Consider the following 18,445-nt stretch of genomic DNA (forward strand, 5'->3'; position numbering starts at 1 on the left):
CCACCTGTGTAAACTTTGCCGGTGAATGTTATAACACATAATATAAGTTTTATAATATGTGTTATATTGTTTCATTTCTAATATAGGCCCTTGTGTCAGATAATCTAAGTCAATGTTAGAGAATAATAAATGTTTTTAGATTAACAGAATCTCAGTTAGCCTTCATAGCGGGGCTGAACCCGTATTACACCAAGCACTGTAGCTAATATTAGCTGGTATCTCGCCGGTGGACATAAATCAGTAAAGTAATATTCTAATCACAATATATACACAATAATATGTCCAGCTTACTTGTGAAACGTTGTCTGTGGAGCCCTCGCATCAATAATCCATAGATCAGAACAACAATATCCCTCAGTGCTGAGGCATCTTCTGCTGTTTTGATTGAGCAAAGTAGGAGGGTATACCGCTCCAAGATGGCCGCCGTATTTCCTGCGCCGGAGCGGTCCATGAGGCGTCTATGCTTATATTATGTCTATGGTTGAATGCACCATATAACACGTGGTAGCCGCTGATTGGCTCTCGACACACGGCGCCATTTTATAAATCCTCTCGCAGCTGCAAACTGGGTCAGTGTCGTATGAGAGAGAACAGAGATAGGAGCTGCTGCGAGACTGAATATCCACTGGTGGGTAAATGTCCGCCGGTTAGCAACCATAAATCCTCTCGGACCTCTCTTCCTCCACTGTCGGCATCATCCCTTCCGGTTGTTTATGGTATTTTTCTCACTTTTCATTGTGCAGCTAAAGCAAACAGTCTAATTAGGTTTTATTTGCACACTCTTTGCTGCTGGATTTTTTGACTCCAGTAATGAATTTCTGCTTTATTTATCTAAAGCTCTTTGCACAGTGTTTACATAAGGACTTCTCTGTCCACATGGTTCTGGTTACTCCTAAAAGCTGTTTTTCAGGTCTGCTTGTGTTAAATGTTTCCTTTGGAGCTCACGTTTTATTTAAATATTGTCCATTTAAGTTAATTTCAGAGGTAAATTATTGGTTTGTCCTAAACCATCAACTCAGAGAATAAGTACTTATCTGAAAAATGCGGGAATTTGATTTTAAAGTGTCAAAAAAGTTCGTTTTGTCAAATGAAATATTTAATTGCCAAAACCTCTGAATCTGACTTTGTATTTAATAAATAATTCAGAAATATTTTCAAAGTGTGATGTGCATGTAGTTAAACGTACAGTTTAGTCCAACAATCTTATGAATCTTATCAAAAAAGCGAAAATACTCGGGTTTTTTGATAGCGAGTATTTTCGTTGTGGATTCCAACGCAATCATTTCCGGTTGAGTTCAAACTAAATCAGAAACAGGAAATTTACAACAATTTGGATTCGCTCTCTAGTTTGACGGCATGTAGAAAATTAACTTTATGAACATAGATGAAACTAATAAATAGAAGTTTTAAAAAATCGGTAAACTGATGATGCAAACTTTTGATTTAAAGTGGATGTTTGTTCGTTTCCGTTTTAGAATTCCTAGTTGTAGTTGAATGCAACATATAACACGTTCTCGACACACGGCGCCATTTTATAAGTCCTCTCTCAGCACTAAACACTGGGTCAGTGTCGCAGGAGCGAGGACAGAGATATGAGCTGTAGCGAGACTGAATATCCACTGGTGGGTAAATGTCCGCCGGTTAACAACCATAAATCCTCTCCTCCACTGTCGGTATCATCCCTTCCGGTTGTTTATGGTATTTGTCTCACTTTTCATTGTGCAGCTAAAGCAAACAACAGTTTCTAAGAGCAGAAAAGCTTCGTAAGTTACAGTCGAGTGTTTAGCAACATGACAAAAAGAAGTAATGCTAAATTTAAAACGGGAAAATGATGTAATTTATGTAAATAGTGGATTTTTTTTTAAATTTATTTAATTAATTGCTTATACACCCGCTACTATGTAACCCAGCTGTATTTTATTTGTTTGTTCTGTGTTATTTGCTTTTCTGTATTGTTTTTACCTTATGGGTAGTGTCCCTTTAAGAGCAAAGCACGACATCACTTTACGGCAGCGTTCCGACTGCAGTTACTAGGGAAACTCCCGGGCTTTGACTTCTTTATGCCTGATATATGATGTTTTCCTGCTAGGTGAGCATTACTGGAGATTTGTGATGTCGTATGTGCTCTTAATTTTATGTACCAAGTCGTCGCTAATTCTGTAATGTTTTAGAAACCAAACTCCAGTCGAGTGTTTAGCAACATGGTAAAAAAGTATTGCTTAATTTAAAACGGGAAAAATATGAATAAAAATGTAAATGCTGGAATTTTTATTTAATTGCTTATACACCCACTGGTGTAACAGAAGGGATAACCAGACAGCATCGAAGTTGGCTTCTGATCTGTAGCTTCCTTTGGAGCGACAGTAAAAGGCAGTTCCTCTTTTTTGCAAAACATGAATACATTTTTGGATAGTTAGTTCAAACTCCATGTAAAATTCAACTTTAGATGCATGAAGCATTCACTCTAATAGGGGGGAAAAAATGAAACTCACTTTCAGTGTTTTATTTGGCAATTAGCCTCCTTACTTGCAGCGCCCTTATTGGGGCTCTGTATAGTGGTTGAACAGTTTTAATGAGGGTTTAAGCATAGACGTATTATAAGAGTAGGCCCCGCATTGGCCGCTCCGGCGCAGGAAATACGGCGGCCATCTTGGAGCGGTATACCCTCCTACTTTGCTCAACCAAAACAGCAGAAGATGCCTCAGCACTGAGGGATATTGTTGTTCGGCTCTATTGATGTGAGGGCTTCACAGACAACATTTCACAAGTAAGATGGACATATTATTGTGTATATATTGTGATTAGAATATTACTTTACTGTATTTATGTCCACCGGCGAGATACCAGCTAATATTAGCTACAGTGCTTGGTGTAATACGGGTTCAGCCCCGCTATGAAGGCTAACTGAGATTCTGTTAATCTAAAAGAATTAATTATTCTCTAACATTGACTTAGATTATCTGACACAAGGGCCTATATTAGAAATGAAACAATATAACACATATTATAAAACTGATATTATGAGTTATAACATTCACCGGCAAAGTTTACACAGGTGGTAAAGACTATTTATATTCTTTCACTCTGTCAAAAGTAAGATGCATCCTAAATCTTCCGTTTTTGTTTTGAAAGTTTCATAAAGACACGATGTGAGGAAGAAGAGGGAGATATCTATAAAGAGAGACAGATTCACTGCAGCACGGATGAATCTCACATCGGATTTTGGACTCTTCGGCTGAAAAACATATATAATGTATATATAAAAAAAGATTCCCTTCTCACCCTCCACGGGTGGTCTCTTTCATCCTCTGAGCTCGGGTCCTCTACCAGAGGCCTGGGAGCTTGAGGGTTCTCCTCCAGTATCTTGGCTGTGCCTAGAACTGCACATTTCTGGACTGAGATATCTGATGTTGTTCCTGGGATCTGTTTGAGCCACTGCTCCAGTTTGGGGGTGACTGCCCCGAGGGCCCCAATGACCACAGGCACCACTGTGGTCTTCACCTTCCAGGCCTTCTCCAGTTCCTCTCTGAGGCCCTGGTATTTCTCCAGTTTCTCCTTTTTCCTGATGTTGTGGTCACTTGGTATTGCTACATCCACCACAACGGCTTTCCTCTGTTCTTTATCCACCACCACAATGTCCGGTTGGTTCGCCATTACCATCTTGTCTGTCTGGATCTGGAAGTCCCACAGGATCTTAGCTCGGTCATTCTCCACCACCTTTGGGGGTGTTCCCCATTTTGATCTCGGGGCTTCCAGTCCATATTCTGCACAGATGTTCCTGTACACCAGGGGTCCCCAAACTTTTTCCTGCGAGGGCCACATAGCTGTTCCTTTCTCTGGTCGGGGGCCGGTCTTAGTTTTTGGAGAAAGAAACCTTAGACTCCGGGGGGGGGGGGGGGGGGGGGGCGGATGCTGTTATCACTTTGAAACTGTTGAGCGGGGGGGACTACTACGACGACACATTCACGCTTTTAGATAGATTTTTACCCAGAATGCAAATGGAAAAAAAAACGTGAGTGAAACGGGGGAAAGTTAGTTTCACATCTGCTCAAGACCCCCCCTGGTGGTTGAAGAAAAATCCACATATAAACCGGAAAATAGAATATATGGAAAAAAAAAAAACACTGAATGCTCTCTGGTATGAGGAGGCGGGCCGGATCCGGCAGTGTTCAGGGGGCCGGATCCGGCCCGCGGGCCGTAGTTTGGGGACCCCTGCTGTACACTATGCCCGCCACTTGGTTATGTCGTTCCATGTACGCTGTCCCTGCCAGCATCTTGCACCCCGCTGTTATGTGCTGGACTTTCTCAGAGGCCTCCTTGCACAACCTACACTTTGGGTCTTGTCTGGTGTGGTAGATCTGAGCCTCTATTGCTCTGGTTTTTAGGGCCTGTTCCTGTGCAGCCAGGATGAGGGCCTCTGTGCTGTCCTTGAGTCCAGCTTTCTCCAGCCATTGGTAGGATTTCCTGATATCAGCCACTTCAGTTATTTGTCGGTGGTACATCCCATGTAGGGGCTTGTCCTCCCATGATGGTTCCTCCAGCACCTCGTCCTCTGTTCCCCATTGCCTGAGACATTCGCTGAGCACATCGTCCGTTGAGGCTTTGTCCTTGATGTATTTATGGTTCTTGGATGTTTCATCCTGGACAGTGGATCTCGCACTCACTAGTCCTCTGCCTCCTTCCTTACGGCTTGTGTACAGTCTCAGGGTGCTGGATTTGGGGTGGAACCCTCCATGCATGGTTAGTAGCTTCCGAGTCTTAACATCCGTGGCCTTTATGTCTTCCATTGGCCAGCTAATTTTCCGGCAGGGTATCTGATTACTGGTAAGGCATAGCTGTTTATTGCACGGATCTTGTTCTTGCCATTGAGCTGGCTTCTCAGGACTTGCCTTATTCGTTGGAGGTATTTGGCTGTGGCTCCTTTCCTTGTGACCTCATCAAGGTTGCCATTTGCTTGTGGTATTCCCAGGTACTTGTAGCTGTGCTCTATGTCTGCTATTGTTCCCTCTGGGAGTGAGACCCCTTCTGTGCGGACGACCTTCCCTCTCTTTGTAACCATCCGACCACACTTCTCTAGTCCGAATGACATCCCAATGTCAGTGCTGTAGATCCTGGTGGTGTGGATCAGTGAGTCGATGTCTCGCTCGCTCTTGGCGTACAGCTTGATGTCATCCATGTAGAGGAGGTGACTGATTGTGGCCCCATTCTTGATTCGGTATCCGTAGCCAGTCTTGTTGATGATTTGGCTGAGGGGGTTCAGGCCTATGCAGAACAGCAGTGGGGACAGAGCATCTCCTTGGTATATGCCACATTTGATGGATACTTGTGCAAGTGGTTTGCAGTTGGCTTCAAGGGTGGTTTTCCACAGCCCCTTTGAGTTTGCAATGAAGGCTCTTAGAGTCCTATTGATGTTGTACATCTCTAAGCATTCAATGATCCAAGTGTGTGGCATTGAGTCATAGGCTTTCTTGTAATCAATCCAAGCGGTGCACAGGTTGTGTCGTTGGTGTGTCGTGTTTTGCAGTCTTGGCTCCTCTGCTATTTATGCCGATGCCCTTCTGTGCCGTGCTCATGTATTTATCCATGTGCCCGCTTATCTTAGCCGCTATGATGCCTGACATGAGCTTCCATGTTGTAGAGAGACGACATGGACATCTGCCACAGTGATGGTTACCGGGGCTTGTTCAGGGAGGTTGCTGTGGTCCTCTCGTAGAGAGGTTAGCCACTGTGCATTGCTGTTGTGGGACGCCTCCCTTTCCCATATGCCTTTCCAGTATTGTTCAGTCTCCAGCCTTGCTGGGTCTACTCTGTTGTTATTACCCTGCCATTGAGAGTACACTTTAGCTGGTTGGGTGGAGAACAGCCGGTTAATCCTCCTGGCTTCATTCTCTCTTGTGGCGGCTTTAGGCGGCTGGCCAAAGCTTGGAGCCTTTGTTTGGCAGTTTCGAGTGCTTCAGGTATGGGCATCTGGCTGTACTTCTTGGGTACTGATCTTTTCATTGCACCCCTTAGGAGCTCTGACAGTTGGCTCACTTCCCTCCTTGTTATCTTGATTTTAGCCTCTAACCGTCTTTTCCATGGTGGATATTTGGTCTCATGGTTGCTCTTATAGCCGAGCATCTCAAGGATCACTGATGCTGAGTTGTATATCAGCTCATTGGTTTCTGTTATGGTGTTGGTAGGGATCGTTCTCAATGCTGCATTCACATCTTCAATGAGACTTTCTGATGGTACTTCACTCAGCCGTTGTAATTGGCGTCGGGGTTGCCTGGTGTTCATTCGGGCCACGATTCTCTCTCTCAGGTCAGTTGCTGCCTCGTTCAGCTTTGGTGGTTCGTTCATTGCTGGGGCTGCATACCCAGTCTCTGGGGTAGTTGTAGTTAACTTGCCCCTGTGCTGACATCCAGGCTCCTCCCCCTTGCCGTAGCATTTGTGTTGTACCTCGTCAATCTCAAGTTGTGATAGCAGTTGCCGTTTGCGGATGTTGGAACACTGAGCTACTAGTTGTTTGGCAGTCATTGTAGACTGTGGGTGTCGAAGTAACCATTCCTCCCACAGTCTTTGCATGTAGCCCCTCTGACTAGGGTTACTTGAGTAGTAGCATTCCAACAGATCCATGTTTTCGTCTCTCGCCCATTTCCGTCTTGTTCCAGTAGCCCATTTTTCATCAGGGTGCTCTGGTTCCCCAGCACCTGACGCAGACCTTGTTTGGCCGGGCGACGTCTGAGCCGGCATGTCGTGCTTATCAATGTCTCTCATGGTATGAGGTAGGCTATATAGCTCCAAGGGTCTTGCCTAAGGACCCACACTGCACAGCTCAGTTTCACTGTTGTAACTGTTTGCCCCAGCCTGGATTCGAACCCGGGTCGAAGACTGGTAACTTACCCACTGAGCTATACAGTCAGCATATATATATATATATATATATATATATATATATATATATATATATTATTCACTATTAATCATTATTCATTTGTGCCATTATTAATCTTTATTAGTGTTTGTATAGTTATATAAATATATATTGATATTACTAGGTACCGGCAGCGATGCTCTTTCCACTCAGGAATGGGAGAGAACGCGCGCTGATCACAGAAAATGCCCTAACTTCCCACCATCAAAAGTCCTTTTTAGAATATTTTTTTTCCAAAAGCAACACTGCTGTGTTAAAGTTCATTGATTTTCCTTTCCAACGATACCAGTTTTATGTATGTTTAAGTAAATAAAACACTTTAAATGTTCCAGTAATTTTCATAAATTTTTTGAAAAGCCGCATTTATGCTAATTCAAACGCCCCCCCCTGAAAGGTGCTGAAACATTGTCCAAGAAAATCGGTTCAGCCGTCACGAACACATGACCAAATGAGCCAACAATGATACCATATTAATCCTTAAACTATTGGCTTTCTATACATACCCGGTTTGTCAGGGGTTATTTTTTTAGTTTTTTTGTAAATCATAAAAGTATCAAAACTTTGTCAAATAGCGAACAAATTATAAAAAATAAACCCGACAAAATGGGTATAAAAATAAAGGTTAATTTGTTAGCTTTAATATAATACTGGAACCACACTTGCAGAATCAATGTGCGTGACGCCCCACGCATATCAACACACGAACGGACCTCCCCGAGGCGCCCCTTCCAGCTTTCGCTCTTTCTGTAAGCTAAATGTGGCTACGTGGTGAAGCTAGCTAAAAACGAATAACCGGAGTTTTAAGCATCCGGTAGCTCTAAGAGCGGATCGAGTGAACCCCTCCTGAGCTTTTTACCGTGGGCACGGTCTAGCGGGGACCTGTTTTAACAATTTTATTTTTGTGATATTGCAAACTGAAAAGCGGACGGACCGCCCGGCTGGCTGATCATGACATCTACCGCGCTATGCCGAGCTCCACAGCGTTCTAACGCGACCTGCCGGAGCCCCGCACAAAGCCTGCGGGAGGAGTTAAATCTAAAGTTAAATCTAGTCGAAACTTTTATAAAAGAGGAGAAATTAAGCAAACATGGTTCCTTCCCCTCCTCACCTGAACGTGGGGTTGTTCATCCTCCTCCTCCTCCCCCTCCCCCTCTTCCACAGGTATGCTTTGTCCTTATTATTTAATAATAATAAAAAAGCGGATTAGATCCGCTGTTTTTATGGGCCATGGGAATTATGTATGATGATCTGCATTTGTGTGGTTTAGGTTTGTGCTGATTTTGTGCGATTTGTGCAACAAGGACAAGAAGCGCCTTAACAGACGTGCTCAGTGGCGGTTTCTGATATGGGAGGCATGGGCAACCGCCCAGGGCATCATTATGTGGGTGGCGGCATGATGAAGTGACTGTATCTATACTAAAATGATACATTTTAAACATTTTTTATAATAAACTGTACTTTCTTTGGCACTTTTTCAGATGGTTGATAGTAGGGAATTTTCCATAAAGAAAGACATCTAAAAAAACAATCTCTATTTTCTGCCAACAATATAGAAAAAAACTACTAAAGATGGCCATAAATAAATGTTTTTATATGATGCTGCAGCCTAATTGACATCTAACCCTAACCCTACCCTAACCCTTTCAATGAAATGCATTAAAAAATAAACATTTTGGTGCAAGTCAAAAATTCTCTAAAATTAGATTTTTTTAAAAACAAACAAAAAATCCCTATTTCCTACCAGCAATATCAAGGAAACTATTAAAGATGGCCAAAAATGGATGCCTTTATGTTATTCAGCAGCCTAATTTATCTGTAGTAGAGAAGTTTTATTGAAATCTGATGAAAAATACAAGTTTGGGGAGTGGTCAAAAAATACTTAATTTTGTCAATTTTTGATTTTTTTTTTCTGTCGGTCAAATTAGCTTTGGAAGCAGTTTTGCAGCCTAATAAATCTTTATTGAACAGTCCCAGACCCCTACAAAAATTGAGCCTGTTAAGACCACATAGCAGGATGGACAAAATAGTTTTTGGGGCTTGGTTTCAACATATATTTTTTAATATAGTATCCCAAACATGCCATCTCTGCTGTCAGTGTAAATATTGAAATTTGTTTTATTTTTAAAAATTACATATTTCAAAGAACCTTCATTTTAAAAGTAAACTATTTATCCTGTACATATTCATGTTTTTCATTTATATTTAAAGGATGTCATTACAAATAAGTGTCAAATTTATTTATTTTTTAAGTAATTGGCTTTCAAAAACCCCATCTTTTTCTACTCAAAGGTGGGTTTGTGGCAAGGTACACCTACCCCCCAAAATCTCGGAAACCGTTAGAGATAATGGGCTGAATTTTTTTCTGCTCTTTTCTGATAATGCACTTAATAGAAAAATGCATTCAGAGTACAAAAAATATAAAGAAAAAAAATTGGTTGCCGGTACCTAATATTACTAAATTTATTAAATAAATGATGAACGGCTGTGTGCTTTGTAATATGCTCTTCATACATCGATATCAGAATATTCCATTCCTATTCTATTGTTATAGCCACTAAGCATATTTAAATATGATGAACTATGTATTAAAAACATACTTAAAAAATACAATTGTTTATAAATGTAGCTTTGATAGATGTTTGAATATGGTTTACAGTAACAAAGTGTGTTATGATCGATTAAATCCGCTGATACGTCATTGTGCTGCTAAACACATAACGCTGAGTGGAGTGGTGGACCGCTCCAAGATGGCCGCCCTAAATCTCATCAGCGACAATAGGCGAGAGCGGTCCATGAGGCGTCTATCCTTATGTCTATGGGTTTAAGCTCCCGCTCTTCCTGAGAGCTTACACCATCCCACTATGACTCAAACACCTGATCAGGTGAGCTGTTGAGTCACACAGTCTCCATCGGAGCTTTTCAGCATGTTTTTTTTTTTTTTTTTTCTCGACTACTACAGTTTTAAAAAGACCACTTTAATTTTATTTGTACATTTTATTTGTACATTAAAAAAGAGAGAATAAATTTGCCCTTCATGTATAAATCCAGATTATTTTCAAATCTCTGCAAATTTAGATTTAATCAAGTTTATATATTTTGACAAATTGTTTTATTTGCTGTATTTTTATTTTTTGCAGCATTTCAAGATGGATAACATTGAAGGTGGTCTACATGGGGGAAAAATAAAATGGAAATGTCTTTTGTTTAGCATTGTTGGCACTTTAAATTTTGTACATACCATATTTTCTGCACTATAAGGTGCACCTTCAATGAATGGCCTATTTTAAAACTTTTTTCATATATAAGCCGCATAGAATAGATCAGTGTTTCTCAACCCTGGTCCTCACCCCCCCTGTCCTGCATGTTTTAGATACTCTGTATGTTAACGTAGGTCAACAGCAAGCCAAACTCAATTTCATGAGCCAGGAAGCTGAGCGTCTTGCTCCTTTAATACGTTTTCTTGACACAACTTGAGCAGTAGTGTAGAAAGCTCAATGAAAAGTTGAGTGAAACTACAAGAAACAGAAAAACAAACATACATCAGCTCTGAATACAAAGAATAAACCTCTTGTGTCTGAACAGAATTAACCTGAGCTTCAGTTAAAAAGCAGTTATGTAGCAACTGTTGCTATGTAAATAAAAACTCAGAATATGGCTTTTCTAGAACACAAAAAACATTTAAAAAACAATCTCAAAATAAACCAACAAAACAGACAACACCAAAACAGAAGATTGACTCACAGCCATTGCTTTCGGAGGTGCAAGCAAAGATTGACAACAGAGGAGGTGCAGTTCACACATTAACAGGCAGGCTCTCTCTCTACCAACAGGTATTCCAAACTGCAACAGCCTCTGATACCCACAATGCACTGCTCTCCAAAATTCTCCTCCAAAATAAAACACAGAGAAACCAATAGAACTCTTTTTAAAACTAATCAAAACATCCCCAACATCCAGCCTGGGCAGAACAATATATAAGCCGCATAGAATAGATCAGTGTTTCTCAACCCTGGTCCTCACCCCCCCTGTCCTGCATGTTTTAGGTGTTTCCCTTCTGCTACACACCTGAATTGTATCTCTGGGTGATTAACAGGCTTCTGCAGTACTTGGTGGTCATGCAATCATTTGAATCAGCTGTTCTGGAATAGAGGCACATCTAATACATGCAGAGCAGGGGGGCGGTGAGGACCAGGGTTGAGAAACACTGGAATAGACGCTACAGTCGAGACTGGAGTTACGTTATGCATCCACTAGATGGAGCTGCACTAAAGGGAATGTCAACAAAACAGTCCGACTCCAGTCAGCGAGGATAGCAACCGGAGTTGGTTACACAACAAAAGTATGGTTGTGTAACCTTTAGCTCAGCAGGGAAATTTGACTTCTCGTGTGATGCATGTCATTTCTGTACTTGTTTATGAAGTTAAATACTGTTTTGCAAATTCTGTTGAATACGGGGAGACTCTTCTAATTCAGGTCGTTTTTAACAGTTCTGTCTTTGTCGTTGTCACAGCCCATCAAAATGGCTCCCAAAAAACAAAAGATTTCAGAAAACATGAAAGACGGCTTCAGACGCTACTTTGGGAAGGAAAATGTCAGTAAGACACTGGTTTAACAAATCTGTTTTTTATTTATTCAGTGCTTGATATTTATGACCTTGACTTTGGGAGTGGTACATTGAAAAGGATTCTGCAGTTGTTGTACATTTGCCTTCTTTTAACAGGTTGTTCCTGGCAGTCCCTTCAAAACGCCAAGAAATGATCTACAAACTGGTGGAAAGTTCCAGGTGAGCAAGTTCATAAGGAATTAGTATTATGCACCTCCTAACTTTTTAACATGACTTAATAAACTGAACTTGACTGCATTGTATTATTAGAAAGTGTGTAGACAAATTTCAATCTGTCTGTGATCTGCTTGATTTCTCTTGGTCTAAGATATTTGTTGAGAGTATAAAAAACTGAATTGAGCTAAATTCCTCCCTCTTTTATTTCCTCCCTTTGTTGTTCCATTGGAGCAATTATGACCAAATCATAAAAACAGTGGTTTACCTGTGTCTATGGAAACACAGATACAGGTAAACCACTGCGTCTGTGGTTTACAGATGCAGTGTTACATTAATAACATTGGGAGTTATAAACTTTATAATTATAAAACATAACTCATGACATTTAGTCTGGATGTCCAGGTGCTGCCTTCAGTCACAGAATGTCATCACTCATGTTTGTTCTGTTTAACTGTAATGTTTCATGAAAAATGGAGATTAACCCTTTGAAGACGAGGTCTAAATGGCCATCCTGGGCGCAGTCTCTCTTCTCAGTGCGTCAGCGCTCGCTATGAAGCCACGGAGCGATAGCTAGCAAAACTACTACTAACACTGCACACACCACGAACTCTAACAACACACTTATAGTCTAAAAAAACCTAGAAAAATCCACAGCATGGCTGCGCCCTAGTCTCTTGCCATATCCAAGTCCTCTCCCCCCCCCCCCAACGTCTCTCTCTGCGTGTCTCCGTTCTACCTAGCAACAGACCGTCAACACATTTTCATTGGTTGTTTCGAAATGTGGTACATTTAGACCCCACAAAATAAGTCGGAAATTATCAATCTTATTTCTGGCTTTATTTTGAAGTAAATAACCACAAAACCAATAAAAACACCACTTTTATAAAGTTTGAAGTCCGTGCTGTCCAACAGAGTTGAAATGAAAACTCTGTATGCGTCCATGTTATTACGAAGCCTTATAAATGCGTCACATGCTTGTACGCCGCACGGCGGGCAGCGACTACATGGGGTTAATTATGAACCTTTTATAGAAATGGATTTAGTATAAACATGTATAATGTATCTGGACCATGTGGCTTATTTTGTTTCCATCTTTACAGATGAATTCAACTAAGGTGAAGAAACAAATGATGGATGAAACTTCAACGGTTTGTGTTTTTGTAATTTCCTTTTTGGTGTTTGCATCGTTTTGCTACATTAGCCTACTATTATTATTTTGTTTTCTTACTTTAATTACTAATTTTATTAACAGGATGAACATCTTCATCGCTTCAACGTCAAATTTGGTTCGGATCCCCAGAAATACACCACTGACTGTGAAAAACCATGCACTGTACTTGAGGTGATAAAATCAAAGCATTTCACAAATTATCAAAAAGAAATAGAGAAACCAGGGGAGAAAAAGAGGTTAGAAGAAAATGTCATCATAAAGGTGGGTGAAGGGAATGATTCCTACATTGTTGCAACACATTTCCCTTGTTCTTGTTTACCACCCGGAATGTGTCTGACAATATCTACATCAAATAATGTCATAGAGAAAAAGCAACAACAGGTCAGAGATCCCCCAAGAGAAAAATATTCTGTTTTCTTCATAGATAAAGAAGGAGGGAAGTACAGCAAATCCAAAACTGATATGATATTTAGATGTAAGAATATTCAGCAGCAGTTTAGGTATTTCTGTGTCTATGGGACAAAAGGGATGAGGGTGGAGGAAGCTTTAAGACAGGACGGTCGCTTTGTTGATGGCCTCACAAACTTCACATTGTCTGATAACAGGACTGGAGACGTTACAAACTGTACAGAAGTAGTTGACAACCTATATGGGAATAAATTCCAGATATGTCTTCCAAGGAAGGGGAAAACAAAAGCAACAAATCCATCACAAGTAGTTCAAGAGCAAGACTCGACACAACAGACCAGCCAGGAGGAGGAAAATGCTTCTGCATCACCCAAAGCACAGAACATTGAAGTTACAAAGGTTCTAGAGAATGCAAGACAGAAGGGTGTCAGTGTAAAGGCATCAATAGAAGAATTAAAAATTCAAATTGACCTTAATGAGATCAATGACCTTCTGCGGAAGCAGTTCCCAAAACTGAAAGCATGGATGGAGAGTAGATTTCCTGGCCTTTCCTTTGAGGAAACCCTGAAACTGAAACGGGAGAACTTTGGAAAGATCCAGAATTCGTTTAGTGAAGTTCACACTGTGAGAGGGTTGCTGGACCTCAGCAAGTCCATTTGTCTTTTGATGATAGAGGAGAATAATTCAGGTTTAACTGAGTTAAAGAAAACTGTGCAGGGCACAGGCTTTGTTCTGTTTGACAACTTTGTCCTAACCAATGCCCACTTGTTTGAACCTTGGGAGAAAATAAATAACTGGGTGAACTATCTGACTATTACTGCAGAGTTCAGCTTCGAAAGTAAAGGTAAACCAGGGATGAAATATCAGGCTACATTAGTTGGTGGAACTCATGATTTAGATTTTGCTCTGTTAGAGCTCATCCAACTCCCTGATCAGCTAGAGGTAGAGGAAATGCCTCCAGGCCTCCTGAAGATATTTGGTCCTGTACCTCTACCTGTTTATGATGGTGGGGCTTGTATTATTGGACATCCAGCAGGAGGAGTGAAGAAAATGGATGTTACATGTATCATCAGGAAAGAAGACAGGGAGCAGGCTGTCGAGCAGAACTTAGAGGCCTATAAGGATTATCTTTTTACTGTCTGTTCAATTAATCAAAATATCAAAATGAACCCCTATGCAGATATCCATGTGACCTACAACAGCTTCATGTACCATGGCTCCTCTGGCTCCCCAGTGTTTGATGCTTCTGGACGGGTGTTTGGTTTGCACTCTGGTGGATTTTTCTATGACAAGGTGATTCCTGGTCACAGTGTTGTGGAGTATGCCTACCCACTGCTTGACATATTCAAAAAGCTCCTGGGTGAGCTCCAGAAAACTGGCAGGGGGGATTTGTTGGAGAGAATTATGAATGAAGCAACTGGAAATCCATACCTTGAGACAATCCTTGAATCTGTTGGACTGAAACAAACTAAAGTTCAGGCTCTCAGTGTGGAGAATCAGGGGAGAACAGATGAAACAGGAGAACAATCAGATTCTGAGGAGGAAATGGACCAGAGTTAGTGTTCAGATTAGGTGTAAAGAGAAATGGCAGATCACACACGACATGGATTACAGTTATAAACAAACATCTAGCAGCTCATTAATGAATTTCCTTTACAAATGTTGGTTCTACTTTTTTTAATCTTAGAAATCAGGGGTGTTAAACTAATTTTCGCTTTGGGCCAAATCAGCATCATGAATGCTCTTAAAGGGCCGGTTGTGCCAGAATGTATTGATAAAATCTGTTCACAAAATTCTGAAATTCTTAAGAATTGAATTCTTAAAATTAATATTTACAACATTTGCGCTCATTTATGTGATGTTTAATGTGGATCATGGACTATAATCTGACATCAATTAAGGCTGAGGCAGAGGCTTAGTACAAGTTTTTGACATTTTTTGTGAAAAATCTGCAATAAACTCCCAACTATGCATTAGCACAAAAGAGTTGGGATTTCTTGATTTTTCTTGAATTTCTACAATAATTCTCAGGAAACTGGAGGAACGTATTGATATAATTTGGCAGTAAACATAAAAACTGCATTGATTTTATTGATAGCATAATATTTAAGCACACTTAGTGTTTAGAATCTAGAGGGCCACATAAAAATCTTTCGCGTGCCAGATTCGGCCCACGGGCCTTGAGTTTGACACGTGTTCTGAAATAATAGTTTTATTAAATTCAATCTGAATGTTGGATGTTTTCTGGAACTGGATTATTTTTTGTTTTCATTATTCAAGTAGAAATGTGTTGCAACAAATATTCTCTTCGCTCTGACTATTCTGATCCATTTAAAGAAATGTTTTGGTTCTGTTTAAGAATAACCCAGAGATTTATATCCCTTGGATTAATCATGTGTAAAGTTTGCTTCCAGTTGTGCCAAACAGGAAGCAAACGGTTGAAACTCCTTTTAAGAGACTTTTCTTAAATGTTAAAGTGTGATTAACTAACTCAGTGCCTTCTGTTATAATGATTATTAAATTGTACTGCATGTTATTTGACTAAATCATGTTAATGTTTTTAACTGAATTGCCTTTGAATGTGCCTTCAGCTTTATTTACTAATCAGATTTAATGATCTGTACTTTAAATGAACATGTCTTGGTTTCTGTAATATTATTGCTGATCATTCTGTCGTGTTTCTGCAAAAGCAAAATAAATGACATAATGACTTCCACCTTTTAAAATAAATACTAGATTATTTTATTTGCACAGCAACACTTCATTGCAGGTTTTCTGAAGATCTTCCAGAGGTTTTCTTTGGACTTTTAGTGGTCCAGTACCAGAACATCTTTAGAGGAACAACCGTTAGTTAAACCGTTTTTACTCTGAGCTGTGAATCATTCACACAGAAATAATCTCACAAACTCCAGATATAATCCAGTGTTGCCTCAGAACAGATTATTTCTGATTAAACAAATTTCTGACGTTTCTTTACTGCTGAGTCTAATTACAACCTTTCATTCTACCCTCTAGTGGAGGATCTGAGTACTACAGCTGGTCTGTGTCTGATGGTTTTAGTGGCGTTCTCGGCATTATTCTGTGGTTTTATTGTTTTCCTTTGTTTAATCATCTCATCTATAGATTGTCTACATTCATTCCTTAGTTGCAATTAGAGGTGCACCGATTGCAGTTTTCGCCCCTCCAAGTTGTGTCTGCATGTTTATAATTAACAATGTTGACCCCACTGTTGCCAATTCAGCAGCTTTCTTGCTATATTGAGCAACATTTCAGACAAAAAAAATTTATCAGCCAAAATTGGAATCGGCAGGTTAAGCTTTTTAAAATATTGGTAATCGCAGGTCTGTCAATCAAGCCTTTCTTATCAGAGAGCAAAAGATGACAGTGGTTGATTTTTAGGCCTTTCCCAAGTTAGATAATATCGGTGAATAATATCGGCTTCACATGTAAAACTCAGCCAATCACAGACCTCCCAGAATTAAAAAATTGGCACCAATAAATCGGTGCACCCTTAGTTGCAATCATTGCATTGAACACAACCAGCTGAAGTTGTACATGAATCTGCATGTTTCAGAGACACCTGATGGAAGTGTTTCACATCTCATACAGATTATGTTCAGTGATGGAAATTACTTCATTTATTCTTAGTTGTAAGGTTTTTTTTTCTTCAGTGATTGAAACCTAATCAGTTATCATGTATCTTCACTACTGTTGCAGAGCTCATGTGTTTCCTATCGTACTCTGAGATGACTTTGATTTTTCATATTCACGTCATTTTAAACCCTCTGTAGCCCATTGGTTTTTATTTTCATTGTTCATTAATTTGGATGTGACTTAAAGGGAAATCATTTTCTCTTTTTCAACAAATAAATATGAAACCTGTCAGTTTACTGACGGCTTATATGAAATGTCTTGTACATTTTTTTGTATAAATGTAAAATTTACAAGTTTGGGTTGAAATACTTTGCCTTCACGAAAGAGTCATATGAACTATTCACTTTCATTTTAAGTAAAACAGCTGCTGTCAGCCCACCAAAAATAATCAGTAATTATTAAGTTAGAGAAAATTACACCAATGTTCTCTCATTTTAATTTCAACATAAAGCAAAATATAGAACAGATACTGAGTTTATTCATATAAAGTAAATGCCCTGATTTTATAAAAATCTAAAGTCTACAAAGTGCATACTGCAGTAAAGGAGGAAAATATTATTAGATTTAATCATCCAGTGATGCCGACTGTCAGTAAACTCACAGCAGACTAGGTGGTGTTACTGTTGGTTCCATAAAATAATAGATGCAGAGTTTTTGTTTTAAAATATAATTATCACTTCTTGCATTACAATAATGAAAAAGGTTCATGATATGATTTTTATTCTAGACTTTATGTTGATAAAACAAACATCATCATTAGGTTGGATTAAATGAAGGATTCCCACATTTATGCAACATATTTTCCTTCATCTTAAAATGAGGGAAAATGTCTGACAACTACATCAACTAAAGAAGAGCAAACTAGAAGAATGCACAGTGCTCACAAAATACATTATTTGGTTTTCTTAAAGAAGCAAAGAACATTTTTAACATTACACCAAATTATTTAGACCTTTCTGTGTTTACAGGACAAACCAGATCTATAGAGTCATTGTTCACTGTGATCCTCAGGGAACAGACTTTGTGGTTTGGCAATGCAAATCCTGTTCAGTGCACACCTGTTTAAAGAATGTACGGTACGCTGAACAGGAAAAGTCCGTTGCACAGTTTAACGGCCAGTTCAGTGCACCTGAACCTGTAGGCCATTTAGAGGAAGTGCCCAAGGAAAGAACTTGATGGACCAAATAAGAATAAAAGAAAAATAGTTTTTCTTCTCTGCTAAGAAAACATTTGTTGGCATTGATGATGAGCTGGATTTTGCTGTATTCAACATGACCAAAGATCCAAAATGTAAAAGTACCTCCAGGGCTGCTGGACAGATTTGGTCCACTTCCTGGAAATGGAGAGGCCTGTCTTATTGGACACCCTGCAGGAAGTCTGAAGAAAATTGATCCTACATGCATCATTGAGCCAGAAAAGAGAGAAAAGGCTTTAAGGATCATGTAGCTAAATACAAAGACTGTAAATTCATCCTCCAATCAGTCAATCATGAAATCAAGAACCAAGGCATTGATGA

At 39.8% G+C, this 18,445-nt stretch overlaps 1 protein-coding gene across 3 annotated transcripts; it reads left to right on the forward strand.

Moving 5' to 3' along the window:
- Positions 1-532: 532 nt before the first annotated feature.
- On the forward strand, positions 533-15,991 carry LOC106926823 (serine protease FAM111A-like). 3 transcript variants are annotated; one of them, XM_088015454.1, is made up of 5 exons: positions 533-716; positions 11,427-11,507; positions 11,637-11,699; positions 12,797-12,844; positions 12,949-15,991. In XM_088015454.1, the coding sequence occupies exons 1-5, from the start codon at positions 714-716 to the stop codon at positions 14,833-14,835; spliced, it is 2,082 nt and encodes a 693-aa protein (XP_087871580.1). In that variant the 5' UTR covers positions 533-713; the 3' UTR covers positions 14,836-15,991. The 3 variants fall into 3 exon arrangements, with proteins under 3 accessions (XP_087871580.1, XP_087871578.1, XP_087871579.1); XM_088015452.1 differs by having other exon boundaries at positions 541-628; XM_088015453.1 differs by lacking the exon at positions 533-716 and adding an exon at positions 1,420-1,622.
- The last annotated feature ends 2,454 nt before the right edge of the window (positions 15,992-18,445 follow it).

Source organism: Poecilia mexicana, unplaced genomic scaffold (assembly GCF_051168715.1).
Source record: "Poecilia mexicana isolate PSO_F unplaced genomic scaffold, ASM5116871v1 scaffold_18, whole genome shotgun sequence".
NCBI lineage: Eukaryota > Metazoa > Chordata > Actinopteri > Cyprinodontiformes > Poeciliidae > Poecilia > Poecilia mexicana.

Coding starts and splice junctions, on each gene's coding strand:
- LOC106926823 (XM_088015452.1), top strand. CDS start 581: ATGAGAGAGAACAGAGATAGGAGCTGCTGCGAGACTGAATATCCACTG. Junction 11,508..11,636: donor GCTACTTTGGGAAGGAAAAT/GTCAGTAAGACA, acceptor TTCTTTTAACAG/GTTGTTCCTGGCAGTCCCTT. Junction 11,700..12,796: donor AAACTGGTGGAAAGTTCCAG/GTGAGCAAGTTC, acceptor CCATCTTTACAG/ATGAATTCAACTAAGGTGAA.